Source organism: Pterocles gutturalis, unplaced genomic scaffold (genome assembly GCF_000699245.1).
Source record: "Pterocles gutturalis isolate BGI_N339 unplaced genomic scaffold, ASM69924v1 scaffold39396, whole genome shotgun sequence".
Classification (NCBI taxonomy): domain Eukaryota; kingdom Metazoa; phylum Chordata; class Aves; order Pterocliformes; family Pteroclidae; genus Pterocles; species Pterocles gutturalis.
In genome coordinates, this window is record NW_010099169.1 from 22,135 (window position 1) to 37,190 (window position 15,056).

The 15,056-nt window shown below is 44.1% G+C and overlaps 1 protein-coding gene across 4 annotated transcripts in view; it reads right to left on the reverse strand.

Moving 5' to 3' along the window:
* Positions 1-1,570: 1,570 nt before the first annotated feature.
* DPP8 (dipeptidyl-peptidase 8) overlaps positions 1,571-15,056 on the reverse strand; it is a 20,168-nt gene continuing 6,682 nt past the window's right edge. For 2 of the 4 annotated variants that reach the window (XM_010075532.1, XM_010075524.1), the window contains exons 7-19: positions 14,582-14,643; positions 13,455-13,555; positions 12,155-12,332; positions 10,804-10,963; positions 9,221-9,300; positions 8,026-8,178; positions 7,447-7,582; positions 6,532-6,677; positions 5,682-5,828; positions 5,025-5,177; positions 2,937-3,079; positions 2,349-2,460; positions 1,571-1,922 (exon numbers count right to left, since the gene is read on the reverse strand). In XM_010075532.1, coding sequence (XP_010073834.1) covers positions 1,800-1,922; positions 2,349-2,460; positions 2,937-3,079; positions 5,025-5,177; positions 5,682-5,828; positions 6,532-6,677; positions 7,447-7,582; positions 8,026-8,178; positions 9,221-9,300; positions 10,804-10,963; positions 12,155-12,332; positions 13,455-13,555; positions 14,582-14,643 — 1,694 coding nt within the window. In that variant the 3' untranslated portion in view covers positions 1,571-1,799. The remainder of the gene's footprint in view (positions 1,923-2,348; positions 2,461-2,936; positions 3,080-5,024; positions 5,178-5,681; positions 5,829-6,531; positions 6,678-7,446; positions 7,583-8,025; positions 8,179-9,220; positions 9,301-10,803; positions 10,964-12,154; positions 12,333-13,454; positions 13,556-14,581; positions 14,644-15,056) is intronic. The other 2 variants (XM_010075540.1, XM_010075547.1) reach the window with 2 other exon arrangements.

Consider the following 15,056-nt stretch of genomic DNA (forward strand, 5'->3'; position numbering starts at 1 on the left):
CACGTCAGAGAAAATTTGCTGCATGCCTGTCTGCTTTGGCAATCTTCTTGTGTAACCCAAAAACCAGATCCTGTTCTTACACACAGATTTTACAACCGTGTAACTGCACCAGCTCCGATAGCTTTGGTATGTATGCCCAGCAGCCTAACTGAACAACGATGCTGTTTGATACTATACAGCCAGATTGTGTTAAATCCTGGAGTTTCAGGATCAAGCTGAACAGTACAAAAGTGAGGAAAATACAAGGTTACAACATGTGGAGTACTAAGAGCGTAAACACAGAATGATTCCAGATTTTTAGAAGATGAAAAGAAAATCATGCTCTGCTTCTCTCTAGCACCAAAAGAGAAAGAAAAGGATATTCTTGGGTTTCTAAGAAAACCATTAAAACTTACAGGAGCCTCAGAGGCAAGCCCCAAGGGGAGAATTTCCTGGAGTAAAGAGAATCATTTTGCTATGGATTTCTATCTTAAATGACCTGTTGCAAGTTAAAAGTGACTTCACACGCTTATGATGCTTTTTAGCCAAGCCTGCTGCTCAGTTAAAACCTGACTAGCAAAAACACAACCGGGACTGCATATCCTTTAGGCTTAGCAGGGTCACCTTAAGCTATACAGAAGGGGGTTTCTCAAATACAGCATCGTAATCATGCCACACAGCAGCGCTAGAAAGGACCCAGGAATGGAGGACTGAACAGCACTTGGGTAATAGTCCTTGAAATAAAGCATGAAATTCAGTGAAACAGTTCATATTGCCTCATATGTAGTGTTCGTAAGGTCTCTCCTCACCAAATCCTTTGTAGACTTTTGAATTAGAGTATTGAATTTTAAAATTGTTAACAGGATGCATATACCTATATCATGCTGATGGGATGGTAAGAAAACAGTATTGCAAAACCAACTCCAGAATGAACATCAGGAAAAAATGTCAGTGAGAAATAGTCTGAGCTTTTAAGCTTGTTTTAAAATTTACAGAGTTTCAGATCTTTGACTTAAGTTAGTTTGCATCTCAGAATAAAAGATTGTTATGCCCATATCACAGTGAAATATCATTTCACTTCCCCACTGAAATCAAGTACAATCAGGATAGGATCTCAAGCTGCTGAAAGGAAAAAAAAGAAACAAAGAAACAAAAACAAAAAACAGTATGATTTATCCTGGGGAGAGAAGAAATAATTGAAAAGAACCTGGCATCAACTGAACAGTCCAAAATTTAAATACTTTAGGAGGCAGTTTATAAGTCTTTCTTCTTAAAAAACCGTTAACATCTGGATAGGTAATGTGTCTAACTTGTGACCCGCTTCTAAGGAGTGAGACGTATCCCTTTCACGAAGCATAAAAGTTATATGATAGCATTTAAAATGTAATATAAATTGTAACCATTCAGGTAAACTCTTGCCATGTAGTGAGCAAATCATCCAGTATTATGTAATAAGATACCAAGGAACACACTGTAAAAATACATCAATTATGTCATAATGCTTTTAAAAAGTGAAGACATGGTGCTGTAGAAGTACATTGTTTTCAGTTTCAGCTCCTCCCCCAGGAGGACACCCATGGTACTGCATCATACCACAAACATTTGATTTTATTTACACTTTAAGCTTTAAAGTCACTAGGTCACCGTACTTTAATTTCCTGTATGGCACCAAATTTACTTTTAAAAAAGTGTGTGTGTGTGTATACGTGTGAGTACATGTGGCAGGCACCAAAATGCAATGTTCCATCCCATTTTCTCTAGTTTCCTATGTGTCTGCGTTCGGTACAGCAGCCAGTGGAGCAGAGTTCTGCAGAGGTCAGTTACATTGCCTTCAGGGCAGCAATATGAGAGCCCAGATTCTCTTGCAGGTAATACAGTAGGTGGAGTTCATAGTGCTCTCCCGACTCAGGTACCCTTATACTGTGTCTCTCCTGAGGGTAGATCTAAAACATAAAATAAAGTCATGAGTATGCACAAGAGTTGCAGACACCAACATTTAAACTGGTCCCCAGAGCGACATTCAGAATGTTCACGTCATCTCCCTGCATTAACGCTGCACTTGAGCTAGCACACCCCATCCTCCGCTGCCCGAACCCAGAGACAACCCACGGCACCCTCTAATCCAGCTGCTGCTGTGCTGAATGGAGGCAGACCCTGTCCAGAGCCATCACGTACATCGGCACGCTCCCAGCTCTGCAGCATGGTGCGGGATACCTGGGCTACATCTGCACAGAACCAGCAGGGATTAATTAAATGCATAACCCTGGTCCACACTGTTTTATCCTAGAATTCCAAGCCATGTTACAAGTTCTAATTTTGGACTCCTCAAAGACAGACACATTACCTTTACATCCTGGTTCTGGCCTTACCTGTAAGTCATACGGTTTCCCAGCTCTCACTAAAAAGCTGAGCAAAATACTAGTGTGTGCAAAGTGAACATTCTCATCCAAGAATCCGTGTAGCAGCAGCAAACGGTTTGGTCTGAGAAAAGCAACAGATAAACATTTCTAGACAGCATCCCAGAACCTGCCAGTCATTTCACAGTCTTCAAAAACACGCTCCGCAGACAACACTGTGCTGATACAGCCTTAGAGCATGCAGAAAGTATTCTGATCAACTAATTTTTGTCTAGCTTAATGTGGCTCTAAAGTGCTAATCATGTAATTAAAGATATGCTTGTAATTTCTTTAGACAGAAAAGATAGTCTTTAATCACAGCTGGGATAAAAGGGATTACATGGAATGGCCTGTAATTATGCAAATATTAATTCAAGTCTATTGAGTTTATTAGTGTTGGGTTTTGTTTTGGAGTTTGGGTTTTTTTTGCAATTATTATTTAATACTAGCACTTGTGATTCCAGGATTCAATTGCCAAGAATAGGGAATTAAAAATGTGTCCATGAGGCCTGAACTTTCCTGGTAGGAAAAGTAGAAGGGAAGAGCCAAAACCAAACTTACTCAGAAGGAAACTTCTCAGCTTGCATGGCCACCGAACCTAGGTAATACCCCTGCTCGTTGTGATCCGGGTGGCCCATGTAACGCTCCGTGTAACCAGTGTCATAGAAAATCCACAGTGTGACGGGTGCTCCAGCAATGGCAACCTGCAAGTTCAACAGGGAGGGGAATGACAACACCTGACCCCCGATTGGGGATGTCCCTCCCTCCCACACCTCTATCCCCGTGCAACCGTAATTGCCCAAAACACACTGGTAAATTTACAATCCACAGCCTGCACTGGAAAAAGAAAAGCAATCCTCACTCTCCCTTCCACAGTTCAGCTACAACCTATGTGTGTTGAAAAAAAGCAGCTGCTGAAAAGGAGGAAGATTCTGCAGACAACAGAAGCAACACTGAACATATGACCTGCAAGGCCTGCTGAGCGAAGTGGATTTTGTCCAAAATGCAGAGCACTCTGCTTTTGGGTTGCAAAACCTTCATTCATTGGAACACCTAACAGAAACCCGGATCGATAGCTTCCTAGGACTCAGCAAACTACCTTGCATAGCTACCACCAGCTTGCACACCAAAAAACCCTTTGCAAGCCATGTATTTTTAAAACTAAAAATATATCAAACATTAAGGACTTGAGACACGTAATATTAAACCTCCCAGGAATATTCAGCTTGGACTTGGACAAAGCAAGAGCAGCCACAAAGAACAAAACATATCTCAAGAGCAATATCCAGCTCTTACCACATCTCTACCTTTGAGACTTGCCCAATAGTAGTCTGGCCATCTACTACAGTGATCTAAAGTCACATAATCACAAGAACCTCTGTTCAGTACCCCATCCCCAGGCTGCCCTCCTGGCCACTTCAGAACACACTGCTATGAAGCAGCATGCACAATTTGATCTGGGAGTAGATTAGTCTGCAAAGAAACGATTCTCTCAGGGCAGGAAAGATGGGAGGAGGAAGAGAAGGAGGTGTCATTTTTCAGACCTTAGTTGGTTCACAGCACAAAGAGCTTGGCTGACCAAAATGGGCAACAGCTGAGACTATATAAGGTGCCTTCAGCATAGGTGACCCGAGATTGGTATAGCCATAGCAGCACAGTGAAGTTATTGCAAGCTCAACAGTCCAGCAGTTTAAAGCTTTCTTACACAGCTCCAGAGAGGGAATATTCTGTGCTCAGCTGAATGGGGTGAACAGTCGTTCTCCTCATCCCAGTTCACAAGAACAGACTCTCAGGTATTCCAGTAAAACTGGCCTACCTGGACAGCCCCACACTCCCCTTACGTGCCAGGCTTCCTGGATGGCGAGTGTGTTCTGCCCAAAAGCACCCTGCCTGCACTAATGCAGGAAGACTCGTGGACACCACCTCACCTTCACATCCGGTGAAGATTATGCCTGGCTCATTTGGAGCTGGAAGAAGCAAGCACAGTGATGGTAAAAGCTGCAAATTTGTGTGGATAGGCAGGAAAGCACAGCACTTCATTGAACAAATGCAATTTTCTGATTTGAAGCATCTCTGTTAGTATTAATTATTGGGGCTGTACAGGTATCCCTGCCCCTGAAAAGCTGAGTCCCATGGCTATACCAGTACAGACTCAATGCAAACACCAGTCCTAGATACCTCTCAGAGCCCAGCACGGACAATAGGCTTACAGAGGAAGAGCATCTCATCACCACGCTTCACACAGAAACACAAGTGGAGAGAACTGAGCAGACAAGCCAAGGTCACACAGTAACTTATAACTGCTCTTGCAATGTCCATTGAGTGCTGGGTTTAAAAGGTACTGCGGCTTGTTAGCAGGCACTAGCTTTAAAGAGTGAATAGATTTTCAGATCTGTTGTCTGTGAAGTATCGCAAAAATAACCAAAGCCTGGAAGCCTAATCGGAAATACTGTTGAAGAAATGTTTGCTAGAAAAGCAGCTTCTCTCTGAAGTCACCCAAATAGAAGAGTCTCGAAGAAAACAGCCAGAGCACTTTGTCTAGAGCAAGCTCAAAAAGTCTTTGTGCTGTGAACACCCATGGGAGGTTACACAATTAAGGGAAAAATTCTGTCTGCACCACCAGAATAAGTACTCAATGGATGAACATACCCTGAAGATATCTGACCTCTGCATTAAAGCCATAAGAGAGAGGTAGCCTCCGTAGGACCAGCCATGAATGCCAACACGATTCAAATCAATGAAGTCATACTGTGATGCTAAATATTGCAGCCCTTCCACTTGATCATCAATTTCTATTTGTCCCTGGGAGGAGAGAGAAAAAGGTAAGTTTTGTTAGTTACAGACAAAAAGTTACATTCTCAGGATTTCCACCTTCAGACCTTTGCTGCTTCTGTTTGTGCAGCACCCAGCTGCGCACCAGCACTCCACTGTGCTAGGCGTGTTACGGAAAGACAACGCCTTTCCCCCATAAGAAACTCACCTCTTCACTATCCTTTTATTCATATGTCTCCTTGCTTGCGGACAAGTAAGATTTTTCAGTGTTTTTGCTTTTTGCTGTTACGAAAGCAAGACTGCATTCTAGCTCTGTGCATGAAAATGCCATACTGTATCTTTCCCCTACTGAGCGCCTTTCCTCCCTCAAATCCACACTGCGCAACTACCCGCAGATCTGGTTCCCAAACCTAGGCAGCATCACATGGGCAATGCTGGGCATCTGTGCCAAATCAGTGCTTCAGCTCAGATAACACTGGGACCCAAACCTGTCTCTGGCTGAAAACAAAGAGACAGACTCTGAGATCCACTCACCATTTTGTATTTAAAGGCTCCTTCAAACTTCAGACCTCGGTGGCAGGACCCCCTGTTGTCAATGACGACAACAACGTAGCCTAAAGAGGCCAAAGTGTTCAAACGGAAATACTTGATTCCTTTAAACCGATTGTTCACTAGCTGTACCTGGAATAGAAGAGCAATGACACAACCACGTATGTAATGGAATCCAGAGGTCAGCTCTTAATCAAGTTTCAGATTTTATTTATATTTACCTTCCTTTACATGTTTTATACATTTTTATAATGTAAAATTTTCAAGATCTCTACCTCCTGCTGCAGGATCCTCTCTCCCTGCTATGAAATAAACTCTCTCCCCCCAATACCAAGTGATTCTGTGTCACGGATATGAAGAGTTGAACTGAGCTCCACTGCAGCACCAATGGACATAGAGCAAGAGGGGAGGCTGCTGACAGCACAACCCAGCTCCAAGCCAGCAGCTCTCCTCTCCACTCTCTCTGTTCTTTCCCAGGACACAATCTTTCTGTTCAGCAACTCTCACTCCAACTGCCTTGGACCATAGCAAGGCACAGTAGTTGGGGGAACCAAAGCAGGACAAAGGGGCTAGCAAGGAACGGGGACTATCTGCAGTCCCCTTTCTCCCAGTTCCAGCTCTGCTATGCCATACCTGCTCTCAGACACATGGCAGTGCCTCCATCTATGACCTGGAAATCATGACCGCTTACAGCACCTTTGGCCAAGCAGCTACCCACCAAACAGGCAGAGTGCTGCATGCTATCCTCAGCTCAGAGCAGGAACTGTTCATGCAGGAGAGCAGCAGAGTGCTCCAGGCCAGCCTGTCCCACTGCTCACCAACACGCTGTGCTCACCTGAGGCCCTCCATAGATGAAGAGCACAGTGGGGTACTTCTTTCCAGGTTGCAGATTGTGAGGTTTGTACATCATCCCGTAGAGTGTAAACCCCGTGGAGCTCTTGAAGGAGAACACTTCTGGGGGAATGTAATCAGGAAGAGGGCCTGCCACAGGAGGGAACAGAGAGCCTGGTTTAACAGGGAATGGATTAATAGGACAGCTCTGCTCCAGCCCTGCCCCATCACCAGTCTCACTGCAATCCCAGTGGAGCTCTCCCACACTTTCCAGTGGTGTGGCTGGGACCAGGCAGAGACTGGGAACGCTCCAGCCCTAGGGGAGCTTTCTCAGTCCTGTCACGTTCCCATCCCTGCTCTCCTCTGAGCAGCAGTAACTCTTCTCCCCTGACACAGCTATTACAGCTATCCCATTCCCTCCTAACCCCACTTGGGACTCACTACATTAATACATGGATAGCACAGGGTATGGAATATGCCTAAGGGAAGGAGAGATGAAAGGGGACAGAAACAGTGGAAAAATAAAAGCCCAAGAGCCATCTCACAAAGACATGAGTAGGCAGTGGCACACAACTATTTCTGAAGTGTATGCCCCTCCCTAGAAGTGTGCTCGTTAGCAGGCACATAGCACAGAGTAAACGGGCGCACTTAAACCTCTCCCCTGATCCTAAAACTGGCTTTCTATAGTTTCTACTGGCTCTGGCAGTAGAAACTTGGCAATTTCCACTCTAAATTCCTTCATGACCAGTTTATACCCATTTTTTGCTAAGCCGAAAATGTCATTACTGTACTTCCAAGAATTCCTCACACAAGCATGAGTTTCAGAGACAAGTCTAGTTACCCACACAGCAAATCTCAAGCAAGCACATTCTGGGATATCTTTGGTTGTCCTTTTCCAGTTTCTCATCCATGCCATTACCTGCTGAGTCTAAAATGGAAGCCCAGAATTCCTTTGTCCTGTGAGCTGCATCATCTTCAGGTCCTGTTAGCCGGTAAAGTGACACACAGTGTGGATTCTTCTGATTACTGTACTTGCTGATGAACATGTCACAATCCTAGGGAGAAAAAGAACATTACCTTGAACTCCTCAGCACAGAGGCACAAGCAAAAGTGATTTCCTTCTACATTTGGATCTTTCAGAAGATGCTTACAGACCAAATTAAATGCTGCCACAGGCTCATCTCCTCTGGTGGTTGCTCCATAGCCCACTTTAGGCAAAAAGAGCCAGGCTCAAACAGGTTCAAACAATTCATCCTGGCTCCTTTTGCCTGAAGTGAGCTGAAGTGCAACGGAACTGGGAGGTCAAAATCTTGTTTCCAGGATGGGTTTACGCACTCAGTGTATCACATACAGGAGCACACACCACAGTGTAAAAATCTACTTTTGTTATAATCAAATACAGCCCTGTCTGCTGATTGACGAAGGACAAGACTGGTGATGAGCCACAGCACACCCAGCCAGCCCTGCATGTAACGGGGCCTCGCAGGCAGACAGGTACCTGGCTGACACAGCAGGCATGAGAGTAACCGCGTTCCGTCAGCCGCTTCACTTCTCCAGGCTTCTCGTAGTTAACAACATACAAGTGATGCTCTAAAGGTGAGTCTTTTGTGCCTTGAAAGTAGACCAGTTTTTTGGCTTCATCAACATAGATCTGTCAAAAACAAAAACAAACAACACATCCTTCAATATTGTTTTTTGCCAAAACAATACCCAGTTCTACTGCCTCCAAGTCTCCCCACCCTGCCCCTCCTTCCTCAGTTCCATAAAGCTGAGTTATAGCCCAACAATCTGCAAGGAATACGCCAAATGACGGTTCTTATCGTACACATCTCTGTCAGTTATGACTTGTGCTTCATACCTTGTTGCTCAGCTCTCTCATGCAGGTCCTCTACTCTTCCCAGTCTCTCCTATTGTGTGCTATGCTAAATAACTTTCCCCTGTTCTTTGTCACCTCCCCACTCTTCAGACCCTTTCCCAAATCACATATAACATAAACAACCATTTAGGAAGGATTTCAAAGACCTTTACAAAGTCAAAACCAGTCAAACTGTTCTCCTTTAACTTCTGTTTGATCCAAACGATCAAAGAATTCATCCAGCTCAGGGCTAGAAGAGCAGCAGTTTGGGGAACATTCCCTCCCTCCTTGGGGAAGCTCACAGGCTACATGGAACACAAGCACTGTGTCATCTGCCTAAAACGAGACAGGGCTAATAGATTTATGCTGATCCCTCCAATGAGTATCTCTTGATTCCAGGACAGCAGCTGGATACCGCCATGACACTTTGCTGCTCACGAAATGTGGAATTGCCACACTGCTGCCACACAATACTTTTGTTCCCTTCTCTTTAAGTTTAGAACATAGGGCAGAAAACTCCTTGTTGACAAGGACCCACACAGGAACATGCAGGAAAAGAAAGCCAACTAATGCTGCCTGTGTTGCTTTCCCACAGCGCCAAAACAACAGTCTCTGTTCCAGAATAGTATATCAGAGGTAGAGAAGGATGAAAGCACACTGCAAAGCAAAAAAATCCCCATGCGATACTTATGCTCAAACTCAATACCAGGGAGTGGCAAGGTCCACTCTTCTCAGGGAGCAGAGCCTCACTAATGAGACAGGTACTGATTTGTGAGGCCCCAGAGACCGTCTCCCTGAAGCCTGTGTTGCTCTCCACACAGCGAGAGCAGAGACTTACATTGGATCCATGCCTGCCAAGCACTTCCCAGTCCCCACTGGTAATCGCTGTCTCCTCTTTGATGGGGCACTTGAAGTCACCTGCAAATAACCAACAAACAAAAAGAGATGTCACACTTTCACATTTTACAAAACACATGGTCACAATAATACTTCTTCCTTCCAAGCTTCGTTACTAGACTAAACTCAAGAGCAACCTGCCTTTGCAGAAGACCCACACCTCTGCCAGCACTCCAGACAAATGTTATGGTTAGTACTATTTAACATTCTGTGAAATACATGTTAAAGGATTGACAGGATTCAACCTGAGGCCTGTACAGCTTGCCTGCCCTTTTTTTTTTTCCCCCCCCCATTTTCTTTTTCTCTTTCTTTTTTTTTTAAAGTATTTTGTCACTTGCACAGAAACAGAAGTTTTGTACTGAAAAATGGGTGTGCAAAGGGAATCTCAGGTGTCAAAAAATGTGGAATTTTGCAACATCGTGGGGAGCAATTTGGCTTTCATAAGATGGTTTCATTTCCTTTAGAATGACGGAGATCTAGTGAGAAAAAGAAGTTGGATGCATTCATAGAAATCTAATCAACGCAGGATATAATGCTATCCGGAAAAAAAACACCCTACAGTTGCATGAAACTCAGGCCTCTAGTAAAATTAGGTGTATTTTTTGTGCATGTCAAGCTCAGTAAATGCCTTCAACACACACCAAGTAAATTATCACAGCATGAAACCATAAATTAAAGAATACACCCTGTATTCCTCCCCTGTGGAAAAACCACTCCGGGAGCTTTGCACACAGCTATGTCATGCATCTGAGCAAGACCAAACTTTGACTGCAGCTCAGAAACACATGGTCCTTGAATTTTTTTGCTGGAAATGACTCTTCTTACATTTCCATTTGCAACAGCTGCCAGTAATTTTCTCCTGCTAACATCTCTGTCGATACAGCAATACCATGATTGTTTTTAAGAGCAGAGAGGAATTCTCTGAATAGTTGTCATATCATAGGTTTTGCTGCCAAGCACACATGTTCATTTTAAAAGGACTAACATGTGGGCCCACTCAGACAGAGAGGCCCTCTCTGGACCTTTTCACAGTGTGTTCAAACCCTGCTCTTTGTCGGCCTCTCTGCTACCAATCTACTTGTAAAAGCTGCCAAGGCCTATGTTAGTTTTACTTGCAAAATCCAAGGTGCACCTGTTAGATACATTGGACCGTGTACATCAGAGGTAGACACGTTATTGCTGTAATGATTAACCTCTGGCAAAGTCAGCACACAAACAGTCCCAACATTGACAAGGAAAAGCCAACTAAGTGCATTTCACAGTATCACAGGGAGCTTCCCATCTCATTTTTTGAAAATTTTCCCTCTAGTCCGTAGAGGAAGAATCAGGGTTAAAACTAAGGCATGCTGAACACAGAATAACCCCTGTACAATTTCAAGAGGAATGACTGTGCAGTGAAGTGCTTTCCTGGACAACAGCAGAAGTTTCCAATAAGACAATGATTCCTGCCACCTGGAAAGACATTTATTTCCTCACTAGTGACAAGCAAATGCCCCATTAAAGCAAGAGAATAATTTCACTTACTTGGAGCAGGGAGGCCTCCACACGACCTTTTATACTTGCTCTCCTTCAAAACAGAAATGACTTTGTATAGGTGCCGGAATCCTGTTTTACATTCAGAGGCAAAAATGAACTCTATCTCGTCTTCACGGGTTTGAGGGAAAACATAGAAGATATCGTGGATCTGTGGAGACAGAGCAGTGGCTTACTGTTATCAGCAGGACTTTGGCACTGAAGTCACACATAACAAATTCCTCTTACTGCTCAACACAGCTCACGCTGGCAGGGTGCAGCACTGTCCCTTACTGGGAGAACCAGTTATGCTTATGAGCCAGGGGGTGTCTGCAGACAGCCGCCACATATCCTGCATAGCTCCAGGCTTTTGGCTAGTCTAACTCTAAATTCTGGCCACCAAACTAATTATGTTTTTCTGCACCTTACTTTCTAGCTTAGATACAGAGGTGGGTCCAGATCTGCAGAAGGCATATGAAAGCCACCCAGAGAAGCCAGAGTCCAGCAGCCTCCTCTGCCCAGTAGCATCCTCTGTGCAGTGCTGTCTGGAAGCCCAGAAGTGAAGAGCTCTTTAAAGAAAGATGAGCTGCATCATCTTTCCCACTCATGAAGATGCCAGCTCTTGCTTCAGAGGACAATCTTTTGAGGGACTATTCACTGGAAGGCTTTGTGCAAAATCTTTCTGCTGAAAGATACAACTACCTGTCAGTGATGGATGTTCTCAGGCCCTCCTGCACCCCGGCACACCTCCAATGGGATGTCACTCAAGAGACATGGATCTTTATCTGCAGAAGCGTGCATACCACTCATTTTTACAGCATTAGCCTAGCACACCAGTGTCCGGTCTCACACCACAGCCCCTACAGCACACCTCTGAGAACATTACACACAAATCTATTTCACCAGACTGTACGTAGTTAAGGAGGGTTTTTAGTGACTGTTGGCAGACTCTCAGGATTTGTTGACCCAGTATCATCTCAACGGATCTTTGTTGGCTGAAGAATACTTCATCTGCTGGCACTGCTGGTGGGGAACAACTGGCACCAAGAAGCCAGATGGTGCCAGTGGGTAACAGTGCAGGCAAGGGGCTGTCCTGGAATGCCAGAGCCCTGGGCTCTGCTCCGAGCTCTGTCTGACCACTGTGCAGCCTCAAGCAAAGAAGCTCTACTTTCACATCCCAAATCTCTCTGTTATCTACATGCTGTGTTTTTTTTTTTTTACAGCAAGAAGTAGAGAATATGCACAGAACTTGCACAATGGGAACATTCCCCTTTGCAGCACAGTAACACCAATGCTGCTCAAGTGCTACAGATAGGGTCTTGAACAACAAACTGTCAGAGAAGACTGAAATTCAAATTCTTACATTTATCCAGATGTCTGTTGTTTCTTCATAAATAATGCAAGGTGTAACAGAATCTGGTACAGCATCGATAAGTTTCTGTCTTTCCATTGCATCATCTTCTGTGGGGATGAATAATGCAGGAGGGATCAAGACTATCTGAAGCCGAGTTTGAGAGCGATCCAGTAATATGGACCAGATGCTGTTGAGGAAACAGATATTAGAGAAAATAACATGCAACCATGAGTATTAGACAGGTGTGAAAATCTCAACAGACACTCATCAGCACTAGGCATTTTGAGGGAGTCAAGAACATCCAATTTCAGATTAAGCACAAAGCCACATGTAAAATTTCACCCACATAAATAAATCTCTTCCACAATCCAATAACTTATTTCACTTCATTTCAATATTGCATAAGCACTGCCGGTTCAAAAGTTTAATTAATTCTATTCTCCCAGATTTGAATTGTGCTTTAGGGGAGAAAGAAGACAAAAATCAGAGGGGATAATGAAGCAGAAAAATTTCAATTGAAATTTCAGGATACTTGTGAAAATACTACTGTTTTAAATCTATACCTGGCAGAGAATAACACTGGCACCTAAATGGACTGGCAGCAGACCCTGCCATACCTTCTGATGGCTTTACATGTAGCTCTAACAATAATCCTGCAAAAAGCAAGACAATGGAGCAAATGTGTCCCTGCATTTCTTCCACATTTGAGGAAAAATAAAATAAACTTAAAAGGTGAAAGCCATCTTTAGATTTAAGAACTGGAGAACTGCAATTCTGGAGGAGCTCCTGGTGAGTTAGAAACACTGTACTACATCATCTACAGGGTTAAAAATGACATGCAAATGTAAGTAGCACTTACAGCAGGTTTTCTGATCAGTAAGTCTGGTCAGCAAGGATGGTCCAGTGGTTAGGGCGCTAGACTAGGGCCTGGGGGACCTGGGCTCATTTCTCTCCTCAGCCACAGACTTCCTGTGTGACCATGGCAAGTCACTTAGCCTCTCTGGGCTTCAGTTCCCATCTGTAAAATGGGGACAATAGCAGTGCACTCTCTCTCACAGGGATGCTGAGAGGACACATACATCACAGGCTGTGAGTGCCCAATACCAAAGCAATAGGACCGGGTACCAGAGAGAGAGACAAGGAGAACTCCGTTTTGGTTTTGGAAAAATTGTCCCCTTTGCACAAACAAGTTTGTAGAAATGTAAAAATTAAAGCAGGCTTAAGCTTGAAGAAGACAGAGGTCACTACATTCTGCTTCTAACTGTATCACCCCAAACCCTCTAAGCAGAGACAGGATTAACATACGCACTATTTTCCTTCTGGCGTCCACCCAGCTCTAGCAATGTACTCTACTCCTTCAAAGAGGATCTCGAAGGGCTGAACTAGCTCTTTATCCACAACATCTGCAATCTGTTGACAAAGCATCAATTCAGTGACACTGAGATGAACCCCCACAACCAGTTTTCATGCACGATGAAAGTCTGGACACAGAAGACTTCTTCTGTGCAACTCATGCAATTTAGATTGTTCAGCCTTTGCAAGACAGGGGATTCAACCCCATCTGTAGCCAGACACCAGAACAGTACAAGAGCTGCACACTACTGGCACAGCCAGGGCTGGGACTTGAGAAATCTGGGTGCTCCTCACAAATCCATCATTCGTCTCAGGACAAGTCACCTGAACACTCAGTTTCCCTATGGAAAGGGGAGCTGTGTGTACCGAGCTATTTTGTAAGGCCATTTCATCGGTAGGTGTTGCACATCCTGCATGACATCCAGTTATCAACATGGTTCTAACTCATGATATGCAATTCTGCAGTCTGTCCGTGCTGGGACTGGGGACAAATCACAGTGGTACCCCAAGGGTCATGACAGCTTTCCCTGCCTTTGCTGACTGATGTCAGCATCGCTGTCCCAGCAGGTGACTGCTGATGGCTGAAGTAGCTCAAGAGTAGAGAGAATCCCAATAATGTAAGGCTGTTACTGTATCTGTTTGGTAAGATCAATTTCTCAACTGCCCCAAGACCTTGGACTTGGCTCTGGCAATTTCTGCATCTTTAAAAAAACCCAGGGCAAAAGCAAAGTTCATCTAAAAAAAATAAGGTGGTACCTCTTTGCAATCAAATTTTCCCAATATCTGCAGCCAACCAAGAGATCTGTCACATAAGAAGGTCTAACCATCCACACCTAAACTATTCTGCTCTGCAGCTAAGTTCATAAACCAGTGGTGGGGAAGGAAAGCACAGCCCTGAGAAATACTGCTGCACACACGCACACCAAGTATCTGCATAGGAATGAGCCAAGTGCGCTGCCTCCAGAGAAGCCACTATGCTATCACAACCAAGTTTATTTGTACTGAATTGGAAAATGAATTTTACCAAAAAAAGAGTCACAGAAATGGAATTTATTTGGAAAAGAAGCAGAACGTAGAACTTACTCTGCCTTCCGCATTGATTGTCACTTCAGATATCTTGAAAGTGACTTTTGGATTTGCTGTACCTATAAAAACAGATGTTAGCAGTCAGGCACCAATTGTTTTCTTTCAAGAGGGCAGACTTGAACTGTGGATTATTGTGGTGTTATTCATACAGAACTGGAGAAGGCAAACAGCAGAATGCTCTTTGATCTTTTTGGATGTGTGAGAGACAGAACAGAACCAAGCATGGAAAATAGACTGCAAACATGAGGCAGACGCAATGGATGCAATCCTGCAAACAGATCTGATCAAGAGCCATGCTACTGTCCCAGTATCAGGATCATGAACAGAAACAAGTAGTAAATCAGGATCATGAACAGAAACTTTTGCCAGTGGATCAGGGAATCTGCAAGATCTGAAATGAATTCTGCAACTTGGGAAGGTCAGCCAAACAGAAGATACTTCTCCAAAAAATGAAGCTTTCAGGAGTGAGGAA